This window comes from Sinohyriopsis cumingii, chromosome 18, assembly GCF_028554795.1.
Source record: "Sinohyriopsis cumingii isolate HCF-2022 chromosome 18, ASM2855479v2, whole genome shotgun sequence".
NCBI classification, from domain to species: domain Eukaryota; kingdom Metazoa; phylum Mollusca; class Bivalvia; order Unionida; family Unionidae; genus Sinohyriopsis; species Sinohyriopsis cumingii.
In genome coordinates, this window is record NC_142978.1 from 93,477,893 (window position 1) to 93,491,274 (window position 13,382).

At 34.7% G+C, this 13,382-nt stretch overlaps 1 protein-coding gene across 4 annotated transcripts in view; it reads right to left on the reverse strand.

Annotated features, from left to right (window-relative positions):
• Positions 1 to 13,382, reverse strand: part of LOC149777518 (transcriptional adapter 2-alpha-like) — a 46,022-nt gene that overhangs the window by 26,446 nt on the left and 6,194 nt on the right. For all 4 annotated transcript variants that reach the window (XM_089942105.1, XM_089942107.1, XM_089942106.1 and 1 more), the window contains 4 exons: positions 11,004 to 11,101; positions 7,611 to 7,661; positions 4,702 to 4,866; positions 748 to 811 (listed from right to left, as the gene is read on the reverse strand). In XM_089942105.1, coding sequence (XP_089798231.1) covers positions 748 to 811; positions 4,702 to 4,866; positions 7,611 to 7,661; positions 11,004 to 11,101 — 378 coding nt within the window. The remainder of the gene's footprint in view (positions 1 to 747; positions 812 to 4,701; positions 4,867 to 7,610; positions 7,662 to 11,003; positions 11,102 to 13,382) is intronic.

A 13,382-nucleotide genomic window follows, 5' to 3' on the forward strand; every position in this document is an offset into this window, starting at 1 on the left:
CAGTATAGTATTGGTATTTGGGGATTTCAGTGATATCAGTATCTAATTTTGTGACTACTACACGAATGATTGGACTGCACATCACTATCCAAATTACTACAAAGACCAAGCACCCAATCCCTCGGAATGCATTATGCAACAGATGTTATGCTTTCCTCTGTGTGTGTGTGTGTGTGTGTGTGTGATTTGGATTTTTAACGTAGCTTTAACAATTTTTCAGTCGTATTGCTACGATGTCTGCAGTGTGACATTTTATAGTGTTGTCTAGCACTGGGGCATCCTGCTGCAGACATGTAGCATGATGTCCCACCCAGTGACATTATCCTGACACCAGGCCATCCAGTCCTAACACTAACCTCTTAAAGCTGAGTGCCAAGCGAGGCAGCTGTTAGGACCCTTTTTGCCAGTCTTTGGTATGACTCTGTTGGGGATCGAACCCATGACCTCCCACATCTGAGGCGGACACTTTAACCACTAGGCCACCAGAGCGGTCTTTTTTTTTTGCAGTTGGATTATGGTATACACATACAGTAAGTTAGGTATATAATAATTTAGTTCTGTGGCAATAAAATGTGTAAGTATATGAATTTAATTGACTGTTACATCACTAGACACTGTTTTGGACATTAGGCAGCATACCCCATCCCAGATTATTAAGGAGACTGCCCACCCCACCTCTCAAGAGATGCATCAGTCTTCCTGTTTGTAGTTGGGTCTTTGTTCTACATGGTTAAATACAATAAATACCTTTTTCTCCTTTCTCTTTCCTTCAAACAATTTTGGTAAATGTCCAAGACAGCTAGCTTCAAGTCTGAAAAAGGAAACACATGTATGAAAAAAATGGTTAAAAACTCTAATTTATAAAGGAAAGGATTCAATTTACCCGAAACAAATCCTGTGCCCAAAGAGGACAAGTTATTAGTACTGCCAGGCAAGTATTTGTTTCCACAGTATTCCTGGCATTACTAATAATATAGCAAATGGCTACTGGATGTACTTGCTTATAAGTCAAGCCAAACTGCAAACAACAAAGATCCTGATCTGCTGTAACATAATGTACCAGCAGATCAGGGTTTATACTCTTTGTTCTACTGATTACTACAAACAAACTGCACAAAACCAGATATGCTGGCACATTATGTGATGGCATATCAAGGTCTGTACAGTTTGTAGTTGGACATGACTTATATGCAAGTACATATGGTATTTCTTTAAAATGATTCTGTACAACACGGTTAATCTGAAATACAAACTCAGTAACCAGGAATGAGTAAAATAACAAGTGACATATCAGTAACAGTTATTTCTCACCTATTTAATCATGTCCCTTATCAGTCCATAATTTAATTAAAAAAACTCCACTGCATGCTTACTGCTAATCCCTATTCATGATACGTATACAGTATACAGATGTTGTGATTATGCAGACATTTCCAAACATCTTCTGTCCTAGCACTTTTGACCCTGCTGCGTCAAATGCAATGGCAGCTAAAACTTGAGAGATCCAAACAAATTACAACTGTCTTTATGACCTCAACAAATGGTGACAGCAAATGGTACAGGGTAAATAATTACCTGTGTTAATTACCTGAATAAGCTTCATATGATATATGTGTTTGATTTCATCACACTTCACTTCAATTATTGTTTGGAATGGACTGGATGGGATAGAAGTGTAGTATTTACACAGGAGACTGAAATATCCAAATATGGCATTATCTTTAAATGTCTTTGTCACTATGCACAGATACATTATTTTTTGTCAATGCCTGCTCTGGGCATTTGGACAGGCTGACTGGGCAAGTAATTTTGTTTTTAATTGCCCAGTGGGCACACAGTAATCATGTTACAACTCTTATAGTCACACTACTCACAATGCTTCCATTTCTGTTCATTTTCATTCATTCTGAATAGTCACACTACTCACAACACTTCCATTTCTGTTCATTCTCATTCATTCTGAATAGTCACACTACTCACAACACTTCCATTTCTATTCATTCTCATTCATTCTGAATAGTCACACTACTCACAACACTTCCATTTCTGTTCATTTTCATTCATTCTGAATAGTCACACTACTCACAACACTTCCATTTCTGTTCATTTCCATTCATTCTTAATAGTCACACTACTCACAACACTTCCATTTCTGTTCATTCTCATTCATTCTTAATAGTCACACTACTCACAACACTTCCATTTCTATTCATTCTCATTCATTCTTAACAGTCACACTACTCACAACACTTCCATTTCTGTTCATTTTCATTCATTCTTAATAGTCACACTACTCACAACACTTCCATTTCTGTTCATTTTCATTCATTCTTAATAGTCACACTACTCACAACACTTCCATTTCTATTCATTCTCATTCATTCTGAATAGTCACACTACTCACAACACTTCCATTTCTGTTCATTTTCATTCATTCTGAATAGTCACACTTCTCACAACACTTCCATTTTCTACTTATTCTCATTCATTCTAAATAGTCACACTGCTCACAACACTTATATTTCTATTCATTCTCATTCTTTCTGAATAGTCAACTCCTCTGGTGGCCTAGTGGTTAGAGGGTCTGCCTTGGAGGTCATGGGTTCGAACCCTGGCCCAGTCATATCAAAGACATAAAAAATGGTACTGATAGTTGCCTTGCTAGGTGCTCAGCATTAGGAGGTTAGTGTTAACACTGCTTGGCCTGGTGTCAGGATAATGTGACTGGGTGGGACATCATGCTACATGTCTGCAGCATGATGCCCCAGTGCTAGACATCTCGAAGAAATGCCACACACTGGAGACATCGTAGCGATATGACTGAAAAAATTTCAAACCTACGTTAAACATCTGATCATACACACACACACATTTTGAATAGTCACAATGCTCACAACACTTCCATTTCTATTCATTCTGAATTAATTGCTGAACCCCTGACAAATTTATTGAGTTGTCGTTGTTGTTGTTGTAGGGTTTAACGCCATTTTTCAGCACACGATAGGCTATGTATGGCGGCCAGTATTAATGGTGGAGGAAGAACCCGGGAAAACCCCAGGAAGAACCACCGACCCACGAGAAGCTACTGGCAATCTTTCTCACATACCCACATTGGCCAAATCCTAGACTCGAACCCACGCAGACGGAGGTGAGATGGCAGTGATCCGTAACGGAGAGCATTTATTAAGAAAAACAAGTTCCTTTGGACTGAAAAATGTCAGGAGGCTTTTGATAAGCTAAAAACCCTAATTAAAAGTGCTCCAGATCTAAGAGCTCCAAATTACAGCCAATCATTTAAACTGTCTGTTTATGCAAGTGATGCTGGGGTTGGAGCAGTACTGAATCACGAAGACGAAATTGGAACTGATCATCCGGTGTCCTATTTTTCTAAGAAATTAAATAAGCACCAAAGAAATTATTCAACAATCAAGAAGGAATGTTTGGCTTTGATATTGGCATTACAATGTTTTGAAGTTTACATTAGTTCAGCTCCTTCTTCGATTATTGTGTTTAGTGACCACAAACCCTTACTTTCATCGGCAAGATGAAAAATAAAAATCAGGACTACTAAGGTGTAGTTTGTTGTTATAGGAATATGATATTGACATCAGTCACATCAATGGAAAAGGTAATTAAATAGCAGATGCACTTTCCCATGTATAACAATGTATTATTTCATGTACACTGTGTGTAATTTATAAGACTTCTTTTAACCTCATGCATAATTAATCTATGGTAAAAAGAAAGCTTTATCATATAAATCTTTCTTTTCCTTTATGGGGGGGGGGGAAGTGTTACGTATATTTGATTTAATTTATATTTGATTTAATTTATTTGTCTGTTTGTAAGTTTTACTTTTTTTTTTAAATTTCATTGAATGTTAATGTAATTTCCTTTACTGGAATTTGACATTTTTGAGAAATTAGTTGGACCTGAATGTTTTGACATAAACACCTAAAGCTGACCTAGTTCCCGACCATGATTCATAAACCAGTGAGTCAAGTAAACAACTTTCTATTTTCATCTTATTCTTAGAGTAAAATGATTGGTTTTTGTCAAGGTCATACTGGGAATACGTCACTTTAGATGTAAACAGCCTCTATTTCAAAATTCTGGTTTTACTAGAATTGCGTAGTAATGTTTAATACTGATGTTTATAGAGAATTTAGTCAGTTAGGGCTTAAAAACACTTGATGTCAAGGTGTTCGGTTTGTTGTGACCAGTTTGGTGTTAAATTTTAATTCAAATTATTTGGATTCTAAAAGAACAATTCTTTTTCCTGGAAATATTTAAGTGCTCATACAGAGTTCTTGGATAAAGACATTTATACGAATTTTATTCTAAATTCAAGTACTGGAATATTATTGTCTGTGGAACAACAAAGAACTGTAGACACAACAGCACTATACTAGCTATAGCATACGTCATTGCCTGCCATTTTGGATTTTCGTCCGGGCTTGAACTCAAATTTCATTAGAACATTTCATTACTAGGACCTCAAAAATTAAAATCTGTGGATTATTCTTGGATTATTTTGGGATTTGATTCTTAAAACTGTAAGTTCTTATTTTTTCTATTTTACAATGGATTTCCAGGGAAATAAAATGTTTGTTAAATTTTTCAAAGCTTGTTGTTTTCACTATTTCTTTGTTACTGTTTATTAGAACCTAAACATGTAACATAAGAGTATTTCCTTCTCACCTTCCTCAAACTCATCATCATCTTTACTGGCAAACTTCATTTGTCGAAGGTCTATCTCCATAAAGTTATCATATTCACTTGTAAAATCCCCTCTTGCTGCCATGTAGCCTGCCATTTCATTGTACACACTCGACCCCTCTGCTGGTCGTGGAGGATTCTCACTTACTGAGTAACATGAAAAGAAAAGAAACTAGATTTGTCTTGATAAAAGAATGTTGCCCCACATTGCTGCCAAAACAAGAAAATGTGTTCATCAAGATGAATGCACCACTACAGTGTCTGAAATTACATAAATCAGAAACTTAAGATATGATGGATGGATGAACAGGGTAATGTTTTATAGCGTTAATTGGATGGATGAACAGGGTAATGTTTTATAGCGTTAATTGGACAGATGCACAGGGTAATACTATATACCTTTAATTGGATGGATGCACAGGGTAATTCTTTATACCCTTAATTGAAGTAATGCATTGGGGTAATATTGTCAGAGGTTTTTATTAAAATATGATGAAATCCAACAGGTGCAAACGACTGATAAAATATGCGTAAATTACCTAAATGGTATTACAATACAGGTCATACAAAATGGTTTTGCAATACAGGTCATAAAAAAATACCTGCTTATACCAGGCCTACCACATTTCATTTTCAAACTCTAAGGTTGCTGAGTAATAGTATCTAAGATAAGAACTGTGTTTTGGTGAAAAAGTTACTGATTCATGATAAGTAAGTTACAATGACCTATTATGGTTTCTTAATGTGCAATGTGCAAAGATGCTATGGTATGTTAACTTCAGAAACTTCTCAATGTCAACAAAATGGGCAGATGTATAAATAGACTAACATCAGTCACAAAAAGCCTGAAAAGCAGGTCACAGAGAACTGATCGTGTAAGATGATGTAAGACTCTTAAACATGGCCTGACACATCAGGGATGATGAATGAGGGGTGTGTAACAGTACTGATGATAAAGGCTGCATAGGATTTTAGTGATGAGGTTACTGTGTATTCAGTTATGTTTGTGATAAGAATTGACATGGTTTTCAAAAGATGACCATTTCAAGGTAGTTAAAGTTTTGGATTTTGGAAGAGGACTGATCATCTCAACAAAAGAATATTTGATTTCATTCGAGCTTTAAATCTGTGGTCGGTAGGAAACTTTAAAAAATCCACTAAAGCTGGTACTCGCAATATAACACAATTCAAAGTATTTGTCTTTTAAAAGCTAAGATTAATAGAATTTATTCTGGTGTTCACATCACGGCATGGAAATCCCGATTAAAGGGTTACATTTTATTTGCCTTCTGTGAGATTTCTGCCAACACTCACAATGATTTTTTCTCTCTCTCATTTGTTCTTCAAAAAAGAAAGTAGCATGGGTTATGTGGAATGTAGTGTCCGATCTGTTAATGGCATTATGACAGTAAAGAATTCTGCATATGCAGATGAGACTCCAAGTATACCTTGTTACAAACTCTGGACATAAAGTATCATCATCCAAACATTGAATACAGCAACTTGTATAGAAGATATGTGACTTTTAAAATCTTTACCACAGCACCATATCACTGCAGACAACCAGGTTTTTTGTGTTTATTGGAACATGAGCACATGTAGGTTATACTGTGCTGAGGAAAAGGAGTCAAGTAGCCAAGTGACATAACAAGACTGCTAACCTGGGCTCATCCAATGGCAGGATTTGAACTCAGACCCTTCTGGTCCCAAGTCCAGCATACTAACCACTGAGCCACAGTGGCTCCTGCCAACATAACACCTATGACACTGCTGATGAGAAAGGCGACAAGTATACAACATACAAAAGCACTGAATTACATGATGAAATTGCTCAATTTACAAATAATGCAGTTGTCTTTAACATTATCACATAATTTCAGCAGGTCATATCATAATGTGATGTCATTAAAACAACATTATCTTACAATGACCCAAGACAACCAGACTGAGACAAGAAAAATAAGGGTCATAAATCAACAAGACTTCTCCGTTACATGGGTGACATAAATACTACTCTTCCTTTAGGTGAAATTCTTGTGGATCATTTTCATGAAAGTAATTAACATCAAGAAACCAACCTTTTCATGAGAGTACTTTAACATAATGACACTCACTTCTTTGTGAAAGTAATTAACATAAAGACACACATCTTCATGAAAGTAATTAACACAAAGACAACCATATTTTATGAAAGTAATTAAAGTAAAGATAATAATTAAAATAAAGACACATTTTCATGAAAGTAATTAACATCAAGAAACCAACCTTTTCATAAGAGTACTTAACATAATGACACTCACTTCTTTGTGAAAGTAATTAACATAAAGACACATCTTCATGAAAGTAATTAACATAAAGACACCCATATTTCATGAAAGTAATTAAAGTAGACACTCAGTAGAAAATAAAAATAATTTTTATGAAAGTAATTAATGTCAAGAACCCACCTTTTCTTGAAAGTACTTAAAATCATGACACCCACTTCTTCATGAAAGTAATTAAAATAAAGACATTTTCATGAAAGTAATTAAAATAAAGACACATTTTCATGAAAGTAATTAATGTCAAGAACCCACCTTTTCTTGAAAGTACTTAAAATTATGACACCCACATCTTCATGAAAGTAATTAAAATAAAGACATTTTCATGAAAGTAATTAACATAAAGATGCCCATATTTCATGAAAGTAATTAAAGACACTCTCAGTAATCAAAATAAAGACACATTTTCATGAAAGAAATTAACATAAAGATACCCATATTTTATGAAAGTAATTAAAATAAAGACACTCACTCATTAATGAAAATAATTTTTAAAAGACATGTTTTCATAAAAGTAATTATAACAGACACCTGCATGTTCATTAAAGTAATTAACATAAAGACACTTACATTTAAATACAACAGGTAGGGGATGAATATCTAGATGCACCTCAGGTAATTCTGAAATGATAAAGAGGTAAAACAAGGCAATCACAAAAGTACTAAATCAAAGCAAAATGTATGCTGTGAAATTTATACTTTTTTTTAGTAATGTACCAATTTTTAGGGATCCTGAAGTTGTTACAAACCCATATTTTAAAAAAATGCATTATTTCTGTGCAAATAAATAGGATCAAGAGTCTTAAAGATTCATTAGAACAGATCAACAACCAATTTTAATAAATTGGAGATTTTTCTAAATTGTTAAAAGCACCTTCTTGGAATGTTTCTAAGTGCCGCCTTAATTTAATTCTGGATTTAATATTTTCACTAGTTTATCTTATAAAATCATACATCTGGTACTGGTTATGTAAATAATAACCTACTCTCCTACTTAAGGCAACATTGCTTATGGTCACATGAACCAAGACAACTCTTTCAAGTAAAGATGATTAATGAATCTTACCATCAAAAGACAATTTTGATCATGTTAGTAAGGCTGTGTAGTGGAGGTAGAAGGCTTATATCCTTTACATTAATGTGATCAGGCAATGTATTTGAAGGAGAGAGATTAATCTGCATTTGAAGTGAACACAGTAGATCTGAAACTCTTCTAATGCATGGTTCCTTAGATAAATATATAAAATAGGTATATGAAACCCTAAAAATAGCAGTTACACACCAAACCATCAATTTCTTTATGGCATTTGCAACTTGAAAGTGACAACTTGTAGTATCCAGGTGCCATATAACGAGCGAATTCTCCTTTCCAATGAGCTATTACTATTATGAGTTGAGACACAGGTAAAGTCAAATTATTTTATATTTCATCTAGCCAGACATAGTCCCATAATGAAATATGTCAACAATGACAGTTATGATTTGAAGTTGGGTCTCTGCAATTTCAACCATCTTTCCTCCAAAGTAATCCAGTTCAAACATTTCTAGAGAGCTACTCAGATGCCCATATGAAAGGGAAAACTGCCGATTGGCAACAGGAATTTGAAGGTTTCTACATCATGACCAAAGTCAGATTCCTTTGTGACATGTTCTAGACTGACAAGGAGCAAAACTGACAAAAGAAATAAATAGCTGAGGTATGTGAGATGTTAGTCAATGCTGAATTTCAATGCACATTAATGCCAGAAAATGCACACTGATTTATTCTCAATGTACAATTCTGCATCTACTTGGCACAGGGACAAGTAAGTAGCCACATTTTACTCTGCCTGCCAATATTTACCCAGACAGAACAGAGGTAAGTTTTATTTCTTAGCCCTGTGAAAAGTCTATGGGTTCTAAAACAAATTCTGAGTATTCTAACACTAAGTATAAGGGTTCTGAGACTAAGTACGAGGGCACAATTAAGTCTGTACGTTCTGATACAAATTCTAAAGGTTCTAAGACTAACTGTAGGGTTCTAAGACTAAGTCTAGGGTTCTGAGACTAAGTACGAGGGCACAATTAAGTCTGTACATTCTGATACAAATTCTAAAGGTTCTAAGACTAACTGTAGGGTTCTAAGACTAAGTCTAGGGTTCTGAGACTAAGTACGAGGGCACAATTAAGTCTGTACATTCTGATACAAATTCTAAAGGTTCTAAGACTAACTGTAGGGTTCTAAGACAGATTCTGAGAGTTCTAAGACTAGTCTATGGTTTTAATACAAAATTCTAGGGGTTATGATACTATGTCTGAGGACTGTAATACATACTCTGAGGGTTCTAAGACCATGTCTAGGGTTCTAAGACTGTATATGAGGGTTTTAAGTCTAAGTCTAGGGTTCTAAGACTGTATACGAGTGTTTTAAGTCTAAGTCTAGGATTCTAAGACTAAGTCTAGGGTTATAAGACTGTATACGAGGGTTTTAAGTCTAAGTCTAGGGTTCTAAGACTAAGTCTAGGGTTCTAAGACTGTATATGAGGGTTTTAAGTCTAAGTCTAGGGTTCTAAGACTAAGTCTAGGGTTCTAAGACTATATGAGGGTTTTAAGTCTAAGTCTAGGGTTCTAAGACTAAGTCTAGGGTTCTAAGACTGTATACGAGTGTTTTAAGTCTAAGTCTAGGTGTCTAAAACTAAGTCTAGGGTTCTAAGACTATATGAGGGTTCGAAGTCTGTATATGAGGGTCTTAAGTCTAAGGTTCTAAGTCTAAGGTTCTAAGACTGTATATAAGGGTTCTAAGACTAAGTCTAGGATTCTAAAACTGAATATGAGTTTTCTAAGACTAAGTCTAGGGTTCTAAGACTATATGAGGGTTCTAAGTCTGTATATGAGGGTTTTAAGTCAAAGTCTAGGGTTCTAAAACTATATGAGGGTTCGAAGTCTAAGTCTAGGGTTCTAAGACTGTATATGAGGGTTCTAAGACTAAGTCTAGAATTCTAAAACTGTATATGAGGGTTCTAAGACTAAGTCTATGGTTCTAAGTCTAAGTCTAGGGTTCTAAAACTGTATACAAGGGTTCCAAGTCTAAGTGTAGGTTTCTAAGTCAAAGTGTAGGGTTCTAAGTCTAAGTCTAGGGTTCTAAGACTAAGTGTTGGGTTCCAAGTCTAAGTGTAGGGTTCTAAAACTGTATATGATGGTTCTAAGTCTAAGTGTAGGGTTCTAAGACTAAATCTAGGGTTCTAAGTATAAGTCTAGGGTTCTATGACTAATTCTAGGGTTATAAGACTAAGTCTAGGGTTCTAAGACTAAGTCTAGAGTTCTAAGACTGTAAATGAGTGTTCTATGTCTAACTGTAGGGTTGTTAAGTCTAAGTGTAGGTTTCTAAGACTAAGTCTTGGGTTCTAAGTCTAAGTCTAGGGTTCTAAGTCTAAGTCCAGGTTTCTAAGACAAATTATAAGGATTCAAATATAAATTCTGAGGGTTCTGAAACTAAGTCAGATAGCACAAAGACAAAGTATGCAGGTTCCAGGACTTACCAGAGTGACCCATTCAAAATTTTAAACTGAGCACATAAGTGCCTGATTACTCTTTTTTACAATATCAGCATCTAAGCAAATACACTATTGTTCATGCTAACTGTATCATGACCAAACATGCGATGCACAGCTCTAGTCATGACCATTATGGTTGGAAAGAAATATCTATATCTAACCATGTTTATGGAAGAAAAATATTCTGATTCCTCCCAAATAATTCTGCAACAATGTGTAGAATTCCATATCCATGAACACATCACTCTCTAAATACTGTATAGACTGCTTCATTCATATGGTATTTCACTGAACAACACAAAGTGAAACCATGAAATCTTGACTAATGTTTAGCTGACAATAGTTGTAACATTAAGAATTTGTCTAATATAATCTTGAATATTATTTTATAGAACTATGGAATAAATATGATGCATTTCCAAATATAAACCTGGTAAAGGCGGTGCAGGATTTTCAATGTAGTTACAGGTGTAATGTCTTTCACATTCTTGAGCACTCTTTGTTCTCATCTGATGTGAGACATCTGCCCTGAAAAGTAGATCAGATATGGGTAAAAAAAATTTGCTAAACCATAAAGATTCAGCTAGCAAGTCTAAAACTGCAAAAAAGCACAAAAAGGCGGTGGGGGGGGGGGGGGGCAAGAAGAAATAAAAAAAAGGTACATTGTGGAATTTTAGTCTGATACTCATGTATGACAAGATGCCATGTTTACAACTAGAACAACTGATGACAAGCCAGATGAAATTCTTTGGCCATAATGTTACTGATGGTCTCTTAAGACAAGTAAACAAATAATTTGGATAATTTACCCTAATCCACTAGTTCACAGGCCAGCATAAAATGAAATTCAGTCCTCTTTTAATATGTTGCACATATCAATAATATGGTATATACATTGTACTGATATATCAAGCTTACTAATTCTAAGCAAACTTGTTCATTGGTTCAACTATCTTTAATATTCATATTAAATGGGTGAACATATGCTAAGTTAAACATGAGATGCAGCCATTTCTTTACTATTTTGTACCATACTGATTAGTGCATATAAACTTTATTTAGATTAAATCATGAACTTTAACTGAATTTATTAACTTAATGATTATATTTCTAATTATTACAGTATATCTGAATAACACACACACACATACACACTCACCTGCCATCCATAACAAGACCTTCTCAGTAAGGCAGCTGATTCTTTTCCATAAGTCAGATTAGTTTTAAGTAAGGTGTAACAAAATATCATCAACTGCTTTTGTGAAGTTTGAAAACATGCATTTAAAAAGTTCAGAAGTGTAATTTGAGGCTGATGCAGTGACTGTAAACATTATGTTTATCTAAAACGTTTATAAAACACACTTAAACCTTAATTACATCCAGTACAGTTTTGCAAATTGCAGTTCCAAACCGTAAGAAGCTCAATGGCTTTGTGCTATCTCTCAACCTGATATAATCTTTGGCTTTTTTCTTTTCAATTTTATGTTGCAGCGGTAATCATCTCTCCCACGAAAAGACATTCAAATCAATACATGCTGTCCAATCAACTGATTCCTTTCTTGCTTTTTTCCCTACAAGAATCTGAATATTTCGTTTTATTCTTCTGTGCTATTAAAATGTCTGATTCTTCTGCACTATTAAAACTTTTAGGAGGCTTATTGTACCTTTCATCTGAACATGTACAGTTTGTTGGAAAACTTTTTAAAAAATCAACTCTATATAGACTCTTTTGGTAACCTAGTTATCTCCCTTGTGTATTAGGTATTTACTACAATTGGAAAGTTTATCTATGGCAATAAATATAATTTCATTCACTTCATTCTGTTTTGCAATTAGTGAATGTTGACCAGTGGCAATACCTACTGAAAATGCTTCTAACACAACCTCCATACACTAAAGAGTTCGGAAAGAAAGGGCAGATAATGAGGTTACTGAAAGGGACTATAAGCAACAGCTTAATTCTGCAGAGGTTTTGCATAAGAAAGACAACAGAGTTTAAGCACTGGAGGTACTCCTGTAGAGTTAGTCTGGTTGCCTGTAGAGTTAGTCTGGTTTCATGACCAACTCCACTGAATCTAATATAAAATCTGGATCTGAATCAAACATAAACAAGACATTATCTAGATTTCACTGCCACAATCACAAATCAAAATTTTTTGCTTTTAATCAGTAAATCCATATTTATAGGGTCATTTCCATAAAACTAATTCAAATCATAAGAGTTAGCAGGTCTGTGTATAAATTTTAAAAATTCTATCACACATAACAAAAGCTTGAAATCATGTCCACCAATTCTACCTTAACTATCACCAGCAAATCTGTGCCCTCAATTATGTTTGGGGGTAAATATTTTAATTATTTAACTGATTATTTAATTATTATTATTCCATCAGTCTAGAATACACATTTTAACTGGTCGATTGATTTGCAGATAAACCTTTTGGTTCATCATTGTTCCATCAGTGTTAAGGGTAAACCTTTTTGGTCCATGAGTTGGGAAGATAAATATTTTTGTCTATCAATCATGCTATAACCATTTTAATTGGTCCATCAGTGCAAGTGTAAAACATTTGATCCATCAGTCTTGAATTAAACATTTTGGTACTTAAGTGTTACAGGTAAAACTTTTGGTCCATCAGTCAGAGGGATAAATCTTGTGGTCCATCAGTCTTGGCATAAACATTTTAAATGGTGCATCAGTCTGGTGGTAAACACTTTAATGGTCCACCAATGTGGTGGGTAAATTGTTTGGTCTATCAGTCCTGGGTTAAACCTTTGGTACATTGTTATGGGGTAAACCTTTTGGTCC